The sequence below is a fragment of the Protopterus annectens genome, chromosome 5.part0 (assembly GCF_019279795.1).
Source record: "Protopterus annectens isolate FY-2018-M chromosome 5.part0, PAN1.0, whole genome shotgun sequence".
Classification (NCBI taxonomy): domain Eukaryota; kingdom Metazoa; phylum Chordata; order Ceratodontiformes; family Protopteridae; genus Protopterus; species Protopterus annectens.
This window is the reverse complement of record NC_056735.1, coordinates 275698634-275716679: the sequence shown is the minus strand read 5'-3', so window position 1 is coordinate 275716679 and position 18046 is coordinate 275698634. Positions and strand designations below refer to the sequence as shown.

At 44.8% G+C, this 18046-nt stretch overlaps 1 protein-coding gene across 1 annotated transcript in view; it reads right to left on the bottom strand.

Annotated features, from left to right (window-relative positions):
• RRP1B (ribosomal RNA processing 1B) overlaps positions 1–18046 on the bottom strand; it is a 1940580-nt gene that overhangs the window by 426253 nt on the left and 1496281 nt on the right. Inside the window, exon 12 of the mRNA XM_044071827.1 lies at positions 11856–11975. Within this exon, the coding sequence (XP_043927762.1) occupies positions 11856–11975 (120 nt within the window). The remainder of the gene's footprint in view (positions 1–11855; positions 11976–18046) is intronic.

Sequence of the window (18046 nt, the reverse complement as noted above, 5' to 3'; positions counted from 1 at the left end):
TCCTTGAGGTCTGAGCACATCCATACCTCCTCTCCCAACAATGGGAGAATCGATTGTAGTGTGACCATATGGAACTTGGACTTCTGTACATAGTTGTTCAGTCGGCTGAGATCTAATATAGGTCTCAGGTCCTCTGTTCTTTTCGGCACAAAAAAAATCTTAAGCAAGTCCCTAATCTGACTTGGTCTGAGGGGACACTCTGGATGGCTCCTTTTTCTAGCAGCTTTGAAACCTCTGAGGCTGCTTGATCCCTTTGACTGGGTGGAACGTCCGGGAGTTTTCTGACTGAAGGGGGGTCTGACGTAAACAGAATGACATAACCTCCGGAAATTATTCATAATACCCATCGGTCCTGGGTGATGCTTTTCCAGGCTTCCGGATACAATGAAATTCGACCCCCAACTGGCCCCGGATAAGCACAGCCGGGAACTCCCTCAGGAACAAGAGTAGGGGGAGCCGTGAAAGGAATCACGGTCTCCCGAATTGCAGGGGCCTCCCTGAATAACCTCCCCCTCCTCTGCCTCTGGAGGGGGACTCACCTTGTGCGGCAGGAAAAAACCTCTGTGATTTTGTGAACCACATCTTCCCACCCCGCTGAGTCTTGGGGTAAGGCCTAGAGGGAAGGGAAAAACGGACCCCTACAGCAGACAAGGTCTTTCCCTCTTGTTCGCACCTGGTGAGGGTGTCTTTCACTTTGGTTCCGAACAAAGAAGAGCCATCAAAGGGGGCGTCAGTGAAAGAAGACTTGAAGGCCTCTGCGAAATGACAAAGACACAGCCAGGTTTGCCTTCTGAGGGTGACTCCTGAGCTTGCTGCCCTGCTCGCTCCATCGGCTGCATATGAGATGAGCCGCATGGAGGAGTTGACGATGGAATTGAGGGTAGACACCTGGGCGTTAACCGCCTGGGCCACCGCCTCAGGGACGTTACCCGCAAGAGTATCTCTTAACTCCTTGAGGAGATCTCTCTGGAGCCGAGTGAAATGAGACAGACAGTTCAGCGACTGTAAGGTAAAGGTTGCTAACGCTTTCCGTACCGGTCCATGGTCCTAGACTCCTTGTTAGGAGGATGGATGGAGGAAGAAGTCTCTGCTACTTCCTTCTGAGTGGCCGCTGCCACCACCATGGCATCCACAGGGACCCCTTTAGACAGAAACTCCTTACCCGGGGGAGCAGAAAGAAACTTGTTGGGACGCCTGGGTACAGGCTCCACAGAATCTGGATTCTCCCACACCCTCCGACATATTAGATCTAGGAGCTCGTCGAAGGGTGGGGACACCCAGGAGGCAGAGGGCTGAGCACCAAAGGCCTTAAGGAATACCGACTCGTCCTCAGAGGGGGCTTTGGACGGCCAGTCACCTCTGTTTCAGTATCTCCAGGATGTTGGAGAAGGAAACATCATCAGAGCATGACTTGGGGGACCCCTCCGATTCCTCGAGGTCAGTATCAGAGGTGAGAGACTCATCCTGGGAGTCTATGTGCTTCCTTTTGCACGTCTTCTTTCTAGGGAGCTCCTCAGGCATGAACTCTGAAGGGCCCTCAGAAACTTGGGGACCACTCGTGGGGGTATCCCTAGGCCTTGGTGCTCCGCTGTCTACGGATAAGTGGTGATCAGAGGCTCTCACCGGAGTGGTACGGGACAGAATGACCGACCCCCGCATGATGTAGCTGACGATCTGGCCAGCGCAGTCTGCATGGCCTCAAAGGCAGGCCCCCCTGAGTCTGAGGACCGGCCAGCCTCCGAGATCAAGACAGGAGTCGGGGTCCCTTGAGCCGAAGCACCGAGTGGAAGACTCGGAACCGCAATATGTCCTGAGATGTACCCCTCGGGTCCGACTGAAGAATCCCGAGTCCCGAACCCCGTGGACGGAGCCAACGGGGTCGGAGTCGAAGTCGGTACCAACAGTCCCAGAGGGGCCATTGGAGCTGACCTAGGAACATCACATGGCGCAGAACACTCTGGCTCCAAAGACAGAAATGCACTTGGGAGGAGGAATAATCGAAGAAGGGGTCGGGACGGGCTCCGAAGCCGACTGGGCCGGAGCCGAAAACAATTTTGCCAATACCGGTGACAGGAGGAGCCTCTGCACCACCCTATAAACATCCACATCAGAAAGGGTCCTGGAGGATTTGGAGGATAGGGAGGGAGATCGAGATCTCCTCTCAGGTGAACCTGGTCTAAGACTGGGCGATTGGCTATGAAGAGATTCCAATATAATTGGAGCCGACACCAGTTCCATCGACACTGACACTTCCTGCGGCCTCAAGGACAGTGGAGCCGAGGAGGTCAAAGCAAGTTTTGTGACTTTCTCCGGTGGCTCCGAGGAAACTGAAGGAGCCGGAGATCTCTTTTTTGATTTAGACTTAGATTTAGCACTGGGAGAAGAATCCATGGCCTCTTCGAAAGAGGGTTTCAAGAGTCCCTTTAAAATCAGCTTATTCTTTCTTTCTTGGAGCACTCTGGGACTAAAAGCATGGTAGAAGCTGCAGGACTCCTGCAGATGAATGGCCCCCAGGCAATAAACACAAATTGAATGCCCATCAGTGATGGACATCTTGTAACCGCACTTAGAACGCACTTCTTAAAACCCGAAGGTTTGTGCTCTTTGGAATCCTTGGACATTTTCCAACAAGCAATCACAAAAAACCCACACAGCACAAGTCAGTGTCTGACAAGAAAGGACACAGACACGCAACACCACAAAAAGCGGGAACAGGTTAGTAAGCTGCACACAACTCTCAGAAGGAACATGCACTGAAACAAAAAAGGCCAAAAACCTCTAACTAAAACAGTTTTCTGACCACGAATAGCAAGGGGAAACCAACACTAAAACCTCTAACAAACAGTTTTAGAGTGAACAACACAGGACAAGAGGACTAGGTCATCTAATTAAAATGGGCCTAGCCCGAGGAACAGCTAGCTGGATACCACAAACCACAAACACACTACCTAAAACCAAAACAACACTAAATAGACACTAGCTATGAAAATAGCTTTTTGTTTATAAGAAATTTTCTCCAAAAAGAAGAAAAAAGGGTACTTAGCCACAGCCAAGAGCGAGACCACGTCCGAGCTACACGAGTGGCAAATGAGATCTGGGGATATGGAGCAGTGCAGCATGGGATACCTGCTTAGCCCAGCCAATAGAAGACTTCAAGCTAGAAAAGTTTGACCGAGTTGGAGCCGATATTCGGCTCCGAACCCACGGGTAAGAATGTAAGCGAAATTGGACTACATAAAATCAGAATATTTAGATTTGATGCTGACCACCACAATAGGCTGTACCAATGTAAGTCACTAAAGTATGCTCAGTGGCTACAGTTCAGTCACCATCTACTTGTTACATACTCTCCATAAACCATTACAGACCTTGGAAACAGTCCTTCCATATTCACAACTTCTCAAATTGCAGTAAACCTACAGCAAACGTCAGGCATCTGTAGTCAGGTCTGTGGAAATTCAAAAGCCAAAAATATATATACATAGATTTTGCACTACAAGTTCCCTGTCACTACTGCAAATTCTGGAATAAACTCCTACATAATCTTAGGTACATCAAGTCTAGCAGTTGTGGTATTACCTAGATCATGTAACCTTTCCAAATGTTTTCAGTTATATACATTTCTATTGTTCAACTTTGGCATCATTTATACCACTACAGTTTCTCATCACATTTCAGTAAACTCTGACCATTGTGTGATGCATGAGAAATCATGACAGCTGACAGCTTAACAGGCATGGTTAGTCCTAATTGTATTTATAGAATTTGTAAATACTATATACATTAAGGCTTTAAACCTTTATGAACTAAACTATTCAATCTGAATAATTTTGTATCGGCTCACTTTATTTGTCTTTAAGTATTTGCGTGAACTACTTGCGGTTTGCTATTGTAACCTGTACTATATTATCCTTTTGTGTTTCACCTGGTGTTTTTCTCCTCAGGATTCCGCTGAAAATGAGACTTCCCAGCTGAAAGTTTTCAGCAAACAAATGTAATAAATACATACACAGTCTGAAGTTGCAACATTTCAGAGTATCCCCTCTTGCACTGGGGTATACAGTCTGACACTACAATAGCTCTGAATTACTCCCCCTTTCCCACCACTACACCCAGTTCTCAGGTACACTGACTGTGCAGTTCTTATATATGTGCAGTAAGGGTGTGGGCAGGCAAACAAACCCACTACAGAGATTGCATAGAAGCAATGCCTCCCTAGAAAATGAATGAAAGATGTAGCAGAGAGTTATAGAATTCATTGTTTTACTTCTGTTTGAGTCACAGTTTATTTCAGAAATCACATTATCAGATCTCGCACTTCTGACAGGGATCCACTAAGTTTCCACTTCAAGTCTTCTTTTAGGATCTAGAAATTATATATACAATGAACAGAATGTGGACAGAAATTAACTGCATAGTCATGCAGAGTGGTGATGGAAAGTCACACAGTTTCATAATACAGAAGTCCAGTTAGAACAGCATTACAATAAAATGGTATTCCTTTATAGTTTCCTTAAAATGCAAAAGTCTGAAAAAGCTGAAAGAACAAAACTAAGGATAGTTACGTACTTTCCATAATTTGGCATCTGTGTTATCCTATGTCACTATTCATCACTCTTGGGTGTAGGATCAGACATTGGATCTGAGAGGGCAACTTTACAGACAGCTTCTAGACTTGAGCTCCTCCCACTCCCATGATCCCTTGCTGCCCTCTAATCCCTCAGATCGAGTTTGCCAAAAAGCTAGAAAGCAGCTAAGAAAGACCATGACCATCAGATAAGACATCTCCACTTCCTCTAGTCCCACAGGACAGGGGAAGGAGAAAGGGATAGTGATGAATAGTGACAAAGGATAACACAGATGCCACATTATGGTAACTAATGTTATCCATGTTACTATTCCTCACTCTTGGGTCACAGTGCCCAGCTACCATAAATCCTGGGTGGGCCCAAGGAAGGACATGCCGAAGAACTCTGGAGCCAAAAGAAGACCTGCTCCTGCAGACAATGTTGAGTTCATAATGAGTATCGAAAATGTGAGGTGTAGACCAGGTGGCTGCCACACAAATCTCATCTAAGGAATTTCGGGCCAGATAGGCTGCTGACGTAGCCATGGAAGTAAAACAGATTAATCAGTTTGGGTTCGTGAAGGGGCCGATCTTGTCTCCTGAACCTGACTGACTTCTTCGAATCAGTCTCCAGAGCTGTGGACGAGGGTAAGGAGGTCCACACAGCCTATTTGGACCTCGCCAAGGCCTTCGACACCATCCCCCACACTGGAATCATAGATAAACTTACTAAGCCGGGCATAAATCCCTACGTCACTCGATGGGTTGCCAACTGGCTTACTGACAGAACCCAGACTGTAAAAGTAGCCGACTCCAAATCTAGCTCTAGACAAGTGGAGTACCTCAGGGTTCAGTCCTGGGACCGCTCTTGTTTGGCATCTACTTCTCTGAAGTACAGGCCAACACTAAGAGACTCTGGCTAACAAAGTTAAATCCCCAAATGATGTGGATATTCTACAAAAGGGCCTTACAGAAACAGATGCTTGGTGCCAGAGCCTTGGGCTCAAGCTTAATGCCAAGAAATGTACAGTTATCCCCTTTGGGAAAAACCATGTACCCATGAATTACCACATAGCTGGCAGTACACAAAGTACAGTTGTGTACACTTACCATAAATGTAGATGTTCAAGTGTATTTACTGTTGCAGTCATTACATTTGGGTAATCTGCCGGCAGGTTGCCCTCAATCGGCCTGAATTCCAAAGTCTTGGGTCCTGCATTGGTTGCTGTCTCCTCTTCCATGATGTCAGGAGTATAAAACATGCAGCTGACGCCATTTTCTTTAGGTTTTTTTTGCCCCCGATGTCAGGTGCCCCCACAAAAGGTAGCAATATTCTACATATATATATATATATATATATATATATATATATATATATATATATATATATACATACACACACATACATGCATCAGTATAAACTTTACCTTCATCTACAAGCAAATACACCACATAGGTTGTAGAAGATAGAGAAGGAAAGATAAACTGTAGAATGACAGGGGGATGGCGGGAGGGTAACCTGGACTGCAACAGCGAATACACTCGAACATCTACATTTATGGTAAGTGTACACAACTGAACTATGTTCATCGTGTTTCACTGTTGCAGTCATTACATTTGGGTAGAATCCCAAAGCTATGGTTGGGAGGCTGGAGCTAAACAGCATTAGGTGAGGCTATAAGGCCCTGCAGCACTGCAGTGGCAAAGCCCGCCCTGGACTTAGAGTAGAGAGGCAAATGGTAATGCTTTGTAAAGGTGTGAGCAGAACTCCAAGTAGCAGCCTCTAGAATGTCCTAGGTTGGTACTTCTCTGAGAAAGGCTGCTGAAGTAGCTGCAGCCCTGGTGGTTTGAGACCTAATGCCCTTGAGCACAGGTTTGCCGTGGTGTAAGTAGCAGAAACGGATGCAATGGCTTATCTACTTTGAAACTGTCTGCTTTGAAATAGCCTTTCCTTCTGATCCTGCAGCATATGACACTAGTAATTGCTCAGTTTTTCTTAGAGCTTTAGTCCTGCTCAAGTAGAATCTTAGCTGTCTGTGTACGTCCAAGGAATGCAGAATTCTCTCCCCTTTGTTCTGCGGATTTGGATAAAAAGTTGGCAGATGAATTGTTTGGTTAAGAGCCACACTGGAAACGACCTTAGGCATAAAGGTAGGATTTATCCTCAGAGACACCCCTGTCTGGATAAAATATGATAAAAGGCTCTACAGCCATGAGGGCCTGTAGCTCTGAAACTCTTCTTGCTGAAGTAATTGCTAGTAGCAGAGCTATCTTCCATGACAAGAACGTTATATCAGTGGTAGCAGCTGGTTCAAATGGAGGCAGGGTGAGCTTTTCCAACACATAATTGAGGTCCCATGCAGGTAATGGTGATCTTCTAGGAGGCCTTAAATTTTTGGCTCCTCTAAGATACTGCTTTAGTAAAGGATGAGAAAAGATTGGTGGCTCTGTATTGTAATGAACCGAAATGGCACAGGCATGGATTTTGATTGATGAAAAAGATAGGCCTTTGTCAAGCTTCTCAGTTAAGTATTGTAATATCTGAGGAATATGCGGTTCTGCTGTATCAGTTCCTTGTGCTTGATTCCAAGCACAGAATCTCTTCTATTTGTCAGCATAAGATTTTCTAGTACTAGCCCTTCTGCCTTTCAAAATGACATCCATCACAGCTTTACTGAGAGGTGTTGTCTGTATGATTATAGGATTAACCATGCCGCCAGGTTCAGAGTCTGTAGTTGATTGTGCATGATTTGATTGTTTTGCTGGGACAGTAGTTGTGGTTTTTGAGGCAAGATCCAAGCTGGGTTTTGAGACAAGTTCCTTAGGACTGGGTACCAGTATTGGCGGGCCAGTCCGAGACAATTAATATCATCTCTGGCTTCTCTTGTCTGACTTTTAGGAGGACCTTGGGTAGGAAGAGGCATAGGAGGAAAGGCATAAACTGATAGTTTTTTTCCAACTGAAGGATAGGGCGTCCACTTTCCATGCTTGTCTGTAATAAGTCCTTGTGCAGAATCTTTTCAGTTGATAATTTTGAGGAGAAGCAATTAGGTCTATGTCTGGGCTCCCCCATTTCTTTGCTATCATGCTGAAGACTTGTGGATTTAGTTTCCAATCATGAGGATCCATAAGGTTTCTGCTTAAATCATCTGCCAGAGTGTTTTGTTTTCCTGGCAGGAATTGAGCTTGAAGATTTATTTGGTAGGTCACAGCTGTGCCCCAGAGTGCCATGGCTAATCTGCAAAGGGGGTATGAGTGTGTGCCCCCTTGCTTGTTTATATACCACATGACTGTGGTGTTGTACGTCTTTATCAGTAGTTGCCCTGGATGAAGAAAGTCCTTGAAGGCTGTTAGGGCATTTTGAATAGCTAGCATCTCTTTCTGGTTGATAAGTAGATGCATTTGATTTGGTGCCCATATGCCCTGAATGCATCTTCCTGCCATGTGGGCCCCCCAGGCATAATCTGATGCGTCTGTTGTTAAGGTTTGGATGGCAGGGGGTAGAGTGAAGGGCCGTCCCATGTTTTGGTGACAGGCCTTTGCCCACCATAGAAACTCCTGTTGCAGGCAGAGGATGAGAGGAATCATTGTTTCCACACTGTGTGAATGTTGACTCCATAAACTTTTTAGGTACCATTGTAGTTTCCTCATATGCAGTCTTGCATATGGAATTAGTAGGATGCAGAATGGCATGAAGCCCAGAGCCTGCAGAATTTGTTTTGCAGAAGACTGGGTTTTTGTTGCCATCAGTTTGAAGTAAGTAGTCAATTGCCTTTGTTCGTCTGGCGTGAGGTAAGCCATCTGGGCAGTTGTATTCAAGCTTGCACCCAGGAATGTTATCTTTTGAGAGGGTACCAGTTGTGATTTATTTTCGTTTATTGTGTACCCTAGGCATGTTAGAAGCCTTTTCACAAATGCCAGGTGTTGTAGAAGAGTGTCATTGTTCTCTGCTTGAATGAGACAGTCGTCCAAGTCTGCAAAATGCAATTACTGGTGCCAGGCACGTCCCTGGGCGCAGTAGATAAGCCAAAGGGCAGTGCAGAAAATTGGTAATGCATTAAGCCAGCCTTGAATCTGAGGTATCTTCTGCATGAAATTTGTTGGTGCACTTTGATACTGGCTTCACAGTACCTGGCTCCTTCTAAGCCCTGATGGCGATTAAGGTCAATGAGTTTTGTCAGCAGGGGGGAAACCCAGGTGGTAGATGGTCCCGTACTGAAAGCCTTCAGGAACACAGACTCCTCAGAGGATGGGGGGGGGCAGGGAAGACTATCCACCCTTAAGCTTGAGGATTTCTAAGATGTCCCCAAAGGAGACACCCTCAGGCGGAGATCTGGAGGACCCGTCCACGTCATCAAGGTCCATATTCTCAGTGAGAGACTCCACAGGGGAGTCTATGTGCCTCCTCTTGCACAATCTCTTCTGAGGCACCTCCTCCAGGAGGGGTTCAGGGAAGGACTCGGAAGAGAGGGGGACCCCAATGGGGTGACTCCCACCTGAAGGCTAGTTCGAGAGGGCTGACCGGGAACAGGATAAGAACAGTCTGCTCTAGGGGGCTGGGATGGTCCCCTAGAAAGCCAGGGAGTAAGCTCTAATGGAGGAAAAAGTCCTCTCTGCAACCTGGAAGGCCGAAGGGTTGGATGTTGCCCCATCTGCACTCCTGGCAGGCAAGTCCACCTGAGAAGAGGGACTAGAGCATACCAGTGCCTCCCTGCCTCTGGACAGTACCATCTCCAAGCTGTTGAGGGATGAAACACCAAGGGGAAGGGACTAGTCTGAAAAAACAGGGCCGGAGCCCCCCACCCAAGGACTTCGAGGTGACAGGTCAGACCTAGGACTCCACCTGCCCATGGGGAGGCCGAGCAGAGGAAGTCAGGGACATAGACAGGGTAGATACAGAATGACATCTAGGAATCCCAGTCTCCTCCATGATGCATCCCAGGACCTGAAACTCTGAAACCATCTGAACTGGACAGGGAGAAGCCAGCAAAGGGATAGGAGATGGACCCCTGGCAAGATGGGCAGGAAACGCAAGAAGCCCCAAACTCAATCTGAGCCTTGAGAAAGGACCTCATCATCCTGTCCATAATGGTGGGGAGCAAACTCCTGCAGGACGTGGAAGAGGTGGAAGACCTAGCTGGGGGATGGGTGTCTGGACCCAAAGTACCTCCCCATGCCTGTCTGGAGATCGATTCCTGTGCTTGGAAGTAGAAGGGAACCTCCCCAAGCCACAACCCGATGGGGAGTCCTCTATAATAATAGTGGGATCTGACACTGATCCTGGATCTGAATGTCTTGGATCCAAGAACAAATGAGGATTTGAAGACTTGGATCCCACATGACTCGGATCCAAGGAAGCCAGATCTGTGGCTGGTCCTGATCTGGCCGGATCCGAAGACCTTGATCCGGGAGTAGATTCCAGAGACTTAGGATCCGAGGGTCTTGGAGCAGAAGCTCTGGATCTAGATGGGGAGACGCAGGACCTAGGATCCAAGGAAGTCAGACCTGAGGGAGCTGAGTCTAGGGTCAGATCCCAGGAACAGGGATCCTACAGCCTGCTCTTCTTAGAGGAAGATGACCCTGGAAGAGAGTGGCCTCCCTCTTATGGTCAGAGGGCCTACCTTGGGCCAAACCTTTCAATAAAAGCTCATTTTGGCATGCGACCAAAGCCCTAGGGTTGAATGCAGCACAAATGTTGTATTCATCCTCCAGATGATCGCCGCCCAGACAACAAAGCCACTCCTCGCTTGAGTCATATATGGGCATCTTTCGACCACACAAGGAGCACCTTTTAAAGCCAACTGGTTTGTCCAACATGACTGAAGCGCAAACCAAGCACCAAAACCAAAGGGACACTCTAAAATCGTAGACCGGGGGGGGGGGGCAGCAAACCGGAAAAGACCACTAATGGAATAAACAATTAAGAATGCACTACTAATCTAGAAGCAATGAAGAAAGATGGCACCAAAATTACAACAACCGCAAAGCCAAAAAAAAAAACGGGATGAGAGGGATAAGATGAACCATCCGGAAGGACAAACAAGCTACAAGAAAACTACAATTTAACTAAAAGCTGAGAATTTAGCCAAAAGATGGAATTTTAAAGCACTTATCCCCACTGGAGAGTAGAAATCACGTCTGATGCGGAGAGTGGTAAATGAGATCTGAGGGATTAGAAGGCAGCAAGGGATCATGGGAGTGGGAGGAGCTTGAGCCTAGAAGCAGTCTGTAAAGCTGCAGGCTTTGATCCGATGTCGGATCCTACACCCAAGAGTGAGGAATAGTGACACCGATAACATCAGACCAGTTTATATGGCTAGCTTACAGTTGCTAGCATCAGTGCAGCTACCCCTTACCAGCTTTGGTCAAAAACGGCAGGTCTTTTCTGAACTACTATTCCATTTCATTTCTGAAAGCAAGACACATCAAATAATATTTTTTGTCCATTACATTGATGTTTCCAGCTCCCTAAATGAGGCATACATTTTGTATGATGCTAACAGTTTCAGCAAGAAGTGCTCATAAATATTTCATTCCTGTGACAATATCAAGAAATAAAATCATAATAGGTGCACATTCCAATAGCTATTAACTTTTTTTTTTTTTTTTATTTAGAGTCAGGGACCAATCTAAAAAACAATCAGTGGAAAACAACCTCGAAATCAGGAACACATTTTAATTAATGATACTATCCCCTTACAAAATTGGCAAAATAAGAGGATTTGTATGATTATAGATGTTACCATATCACTGGATACATTTACAGAAGCAAAGTGCAACTGTAATAATGCCATACATTTTTAATTCACTTAAAGCCAAACTACGACAAAATAAAATCTCATATTTTGTAAAGACTGAGAAAGTTCTGATACAAACAATGGAAAAGTGAGTGAAAACTACCTTTACATAAGATAAGCAGCCGTCCTAAAACACTAATGTGTTTCGGCAGCTGACTGTGAAACTTGCAACCACCATGACTGGAACAACCTAAATTTTAGCAAGTCTTAAATAAGTGGATCTACAATTGCTACGAAAAAAGTAAATAAATGAAAGCAATTATTAGATGAAAGGAAAACAAAAGTTACATACATATGTCAAACTTTAACTCTATTTTATCAGACTAATATCAAAAAAGACTTTATGCTAGATCTTGCTGAACCTGCTTTGTTGTTTAAGCAACATTATTTCCTACTTTCTTACCCCATCTTAATTTTTTAATGGGATATCTATAACAGTAACCTAATGGGACTACCCAGTAAGTATGAACAAAACACATTTAAACACCCACCTTTACTTTGTTCTCTATCTTCTCGTATCAGTTTTCGTTTTTTCCTCTTTCTACTGAATTCAAAGTCTTCTTCTTCATCGGTAGAAACCTCTTCAGGAAAATCATCTTGAGGAAATATTCCTGCATAAAACATTTTAAGAAACATGCATAAACTATTTTTTTTAATGCCAGTTTGATCACTTCTTCAGATAAAGCCATTATCAGTTCAGAGATGATCATGAACAGTATAACCGAATCAAAAAGGATGCTAGAACTCCTACAATTTATCTAAGGCCACCAAATTATGAACCATTTCAGTACTTTATATGCAAGGAAATGTAATATGGAAGTCTACATCCAAAAAAAAGCACACGTTAATCTTTAACACTAGTTAATGTCACACAAAGCAACACAACTCCGACAAATATCTGCTACAATGAAGTAAGCTAAAATTATAAGAGATCATGAATATCACTTTATCTGGTAGGGTACAGCCCAATGCAAAAGGTAAATAACCTATGTCAATCAAAATTTGACATACTATAGACAACAGCCCAAACACACAGAAATTCCATTACTACACTAACACAAAATATAAAGGTCTGACTGTGTGTCTTAGTTATAGGCACTATATGTTGATTTAATTCATTCATTCATTTATTCAGCTACACCTACTTTACTTAGGGTCACACATGAGCTGTAGCCTAATCTAGTACATAATGGGGGCAAGGCAGAGAATCATTTCTGGATGAGATGTTAGTCCAGTGCATTAGTATGTGTACCTATACACACACACGCATGTACACCCATAGGCAATTTATGAGGTCTACCAACTTGCCATACAGCACGTTTTGTATTTGGGAAGAAACTGAACAGTCAGGTGAAAACTCTCACAAACATGAGGCTGGCATGCACTCTCTAAAGATAGAGCACTATGGCTAAGGACAAAAAGAGAGAACTAGTAACAGAGGCAGCAAAGGTAACTGCTGTGTCATTATGCTGTCTCAATTTTGATTTAATACTTTCTAACAATATAAATATTTAGGCCTAATACTGGATCCCACTCTTTCCCAAACGAATCACATGTAAAAATGTCACTAAATAGTTACTATCCAGCTTAAAGCAATATGTTTTATTTCTAACCACCCTGGCAGAAATGGAGAACACTAGACCTTACTTAACTGCAGATTTGTTAGTGCATGTCACACGGTACTCTTCATTATCCCCAAAAGCCACTTCTGCAATGCTCAAGGTGACAGTTGATTTTCTTAATTTCATATCTCAAATGTGAATTAAATGTTCATCACTACCTAATATTACTTTTCTCATGGGTAACTGACTTGGGGAAAATATACAGAGTTATACACTGAATCTTTTATTACTAAAAACATGGTTATCTTTAAAGTACGCAATTTATAATGGTAGTAAATTCAAATGGCTGAAAACTACCCAAGCTAGTTACTGTTTTCTAAGTATTCATGGTCAACTCCCAGCTTGCATCCAAAACTGATGTACTAGGAATAGGTTCATAGGTAGGTACTAGTCTATCTGCCCGAGGGCATTTATAAGCCTAGCCAGAGTGTGTCAGCTTTCGCTGCCCCATTGATTAATTAACTGAGCCTCTGTCAAGAAGAGCCAATGAAGTGATCCCAGGGGTGTATTTTCTGTTACCCATCCACTTGTCAAGATTTCTCTTGAAGAAGTGTTAGTGAGGGGCTCTGCCTAATGTAGTTAGGAATTTTGTTCCAAAGCATGGGGAGTCTCTGTGACAGGAATCTATCCCTCCAGCATGTTCTATTTATTGTTGTGATGAGGTTTAGCTCACTAGAGTGAGTGGCTCGCAGTGACTTGGATTTCTTTAGGTGGAGCATGTCCATCAATTCTGAGTTGGACATGGCTTTGTAAGTCAGGCAGAGATCACCTCTGAGTAAGCGATATGTGACTGAGTACAGCTGGAGTTTTTCCAGGCGGGCTGCATAGGACATATGTTTGTGGCCAGTAATCCTCTTGGTGAGGTACTTTTGTGGTCTTTCCAGCTGTTGGAAGTGTCTTGTGATGTACATCCTAAATGGGGCATTGTACTCTATGATGGGTCTGATGAGTGACGAGTAGAGGGGCACTACAACCTCTATTTCTAGATGCAAACCCTTTTTAGTAATTAGATGGGCTACATAGAAGGATTTTCTAACTACTTTGGCAATATGATTGTTAAAGGAGAGAGTACTATCTACCTGGGTCCCCGGATCTCTTATTACCTCTTCTGTATTAAGGGGGCTGCCACCTATGTGGTAATTCATGGGTGTTTTGTTTTTCCCAAACGGGATGACTATGCAAATACAAAAATCCATCATACTACAGCTGAATTTATTTCACTGAAAACAAGTTGATGAATTTAATTTACAGGAAAGACAGGGAAGAAATGTAAAGACAAGTACAAAAACTGCTCTACTTGCAATCTAAACAGTCTATTCTCTATCTGAAAAGCCCAGCACTTGCTCCTAAAGCATTTTTATACAGATAAAGCACTCAAACAAAAAGGAAGTACTTCATTCACCTAAATCCCCTTGAGTACCCATTTCCCTGAAGGTCCTTTCTGACTCAGTTACACAGCAATCCTATACACTATTCTAGCATGTCGAAGGGTCAGTTGCTGGCGTCCTCTCCTGTTCAGCTGGTGAATCTGGGAATCTTGAGGCAATGTTACAACTGCCTCATGTACACAGACAACCCTCTCCCTCCTCCCAACAAATACAAATATATGTGAGAGATGCAACTATATAGCCAAACTGGAGGCTGAGTTCTCTCAACTCAGTACTGGCAAAACCAGTCAGGAGGAGTAGGTAACCACACACACCACAATCCCAGTCTCGCATAGACCTATCACAACTGCAAACCAAACACATAAACACACAAAAACATACTTGGAGGCTCTAATTAAAAATCTACCAAAACAGAGGCCTCCAAAGCAGACACCCAAGTGACCACTACCTGAAGACATAGCACATGCAACACATAGTTCACAAAGTCAGTGTGCTAAACAGTCACAGCCCTTAAGGCTAAACAACATGCCAGATACACTTGTAATAGGTGACTCCATAGTCAGACACACTGACGTCCCGCTTACCAGACTGAACAAGGACAGGGTTACAGTAAGCTGCCTGTCGGGTGCTAGAATCCGCCACATAACACAAGCACTCAGGTCACTCCAAAGCAAGTACAAATATGACTCAGTCATTGTCCATGCCGGTGTGAATGACCTGAGACGTACCTCCCTAGACTACATGAAAAGAGACATAGAGGAGCTCTCTGATTATGTAGCCCAGGCCGGTATGACCCTGACCCTGAGCAGCATCTTACCCTCACCAAGAATGATGCCACAGTACAGAGACAAAATGATCAGCTTTAACAATTGGCTTAATTACTGGTATCATTCTAAGGGGATCCAATATCTGTCCGCTTGGGATGACATGCTTGACAAGCCACGCTGCTTCGCAAGGGACAGCTTGCACCTGTCACCCCTGGGCTTCCGGATATTGGCCAAGGCTCTTGCCACCCCCATAGTGCCTTTTTTAGGCAAGGCTCAAAAGACAAACCCACCTCCCTAGAAAACACAAGTGAAAAAAAACTAAGGGTAATGCTGCTCAATGCCAGAAGTCTAAACCTCAAGATGCACGCTCTCGAAGCCCTCCTCAGTATGGAGAACATCGATGTCTGTGCAGTGACTAAAACCTGGTTCAAGGCTCCTGAGAGCACCCCAGCACTACCAGGTTATACCTCATATCATGCTTTCCGGCCCCAAAACCTGGACCGAACCACAAAAGGAGGGGGAGTATCCATATTCATCAAAGATACCCACACCTCCAGGTTAGTGGCAACGCACAAAGCATCGGAGACCATCCAGGTGCAACTAACCATAGGCAAAACTGCCCTACAGTTTTGTAGCATGCTACAAGACCACCCTCTCAAACTCAGGAACCCCACTCAGCCTTTCTGAAGACACTCGAGAGAATGAATGTCTCTCCAAATACCATCATATTGGGAGGCTTCAACTACCCAAACATAGACTGGGAACATTACTCAAGCAAAACACCCTAGCCCAAAGGTTCCTAGAATTCATAAACTCAAATGCGATGGAACAACTAGTCACCACTCCCACAAGAGGAGATAATATACTAGACCTGATCAGCACAAACATGGGGACAAAATGCTCCACACCGGAAGTATACCCCTCATTGGTGAGATCAGACCATAAATTAATCTCACTGGAAATCTACATCCCACCCCCACCCCCTGCACAGAAGACCACAGTGAAGAATTTCTCAAAAGCCGACTTCACACTTCTTAAGACTGAAGTGGTATCCTTCAAGGCCCCTGGGCCAGTGGAAACCACAACCCACACTACTGAATCCTTCATAAATGCCTTCTAGGGACACCTTCAAGAATGCATGGATCATGCAATCCCTAATAAAACCAAGACCCATTCCCACAAAGGCAGGTGTCCTGTCTGGTGGACTCCAGCCATTAACAAACTTTACAACAGGAGGAGGAAGCTACTACATGACAGAGCAAAATCCCCAAAAGGGAAGGTATCTCTGATCAGTACTAGCAAAAAACTTTGATCACTCATAAAATCATTCAAGGCCAACTTTGAGAGAAAAATCGCAAAAGACAATCAACAAGGCCTTTTTAGCTATGTTAGAAACCTGGGTGGAAACTCCCAGATATGCTCAGAGTTAGTCCAAAATGACACAAAATACACTGAACCCACAGATATTGCCAACATTCTGGCAGACAGGTTCAGTGCAAATTTCTCCGCCCCCTCCCCCCCAAAAGGAGAAATATCTATCCCAGCAGAGTGTCGCCTCCCTAACATCTCAGATGCCCAGGTGAGAGCCGCTCTCTCCAAAGCTAAAAACACAGCATCAATGGGACCGGACGGTGTCCCGGGCTGCGTGCTACATGAACTCCAAGAGGAACTAAACCCGCACATAAAGCTGCTATTTAATCTTAGCCTTACTACAGGATACGTACCCAAAGAGTGGCGTACAGCAACAGTGGTCCCACTCTACAAAGGAGGTACTTCTACGGACCATGGAAATTACCGCCCCATAAGCTTGATGAGCCTGGTCTGCAAAGCTATGGAAAGGATCATTATGGAACTCATAAACAAAGACATTGGGGACCTACAGACACTGGATCCTACCAAATTCGGCTTTGTCAAAGGCAGATCCTGCCTTTTGAACCTAGTCGACTTTTTTGAAACAGTCACTAAGGCCATTGATGAGGGTAAGGCAGTTCACACAGCCTACCTTGACCTTGCAAAAGCCTTCGACACAATACCCCACTCGGGCATCATTGACAAACTCACCAGCTTAAATGTAAACCCATATGTCACAAGATGGGTTGCAAACTGGCTCAAGGACAGAACCCACAAGGTCAGAATTGCTGGAGCCATGTCAGACTCTAAGCCAGTCACAAGCGGTGCCCCACAGTGCTCAGTCCTGGGACCCCTCTTGTTCGGCATTTATTTTTCCGAGGTGCAAGCAAACATAGGAGGATTGTGGCTGACAAAGTTTGCAGATGACTGCAAACTGGGTGCCATAATTGATACTCCAGCGGACACAAGCATCCTTCAGAAAGGCCTCACAGAAACGGATAATTGGTGCCAGAGCCATGGCCTTAAAATGAACGCCAAAAAATGTATAGTCATACCCTTTGGGAAAAACAAGGTACCCACAAATTACCACATAGGTGGTAATCCATTAAGTACGGAAGAGGTAATCAGGGACCTAGGGACCCAAGTAGACAGTAACCTCTCATTTGACACTCACATTGCCAAGGTGGTTAGGAAGACCTTCTATATTGCCCACCTTATCATGAAGGGATTCACATCTAGGTCAAGAGAGGTCATTGTGCCCCTGTACTCTTCTCTTATCAGACCCATGATTGAGTATAATGCCCCATTTGGGATGCATCTTACCCGACACTTGCAGCAGTTAGAAAGACCCCAAAAGTTCCTCACCAAGAGGATAAAGGGTCTCAAACATATGTCATATGCTGCCCGGCTGAAGAAACTCCAGCTCTATTCAGTCGCATACTGCCTACTCAGAGGTGATCTATGCCTCAAGTACAAGGCCATGTCCAATCTGGAATTAATGGACATGCTCCACCTCAGAAAATCCAAATCCATCAGAGCCACGAGAGCAAGAGAT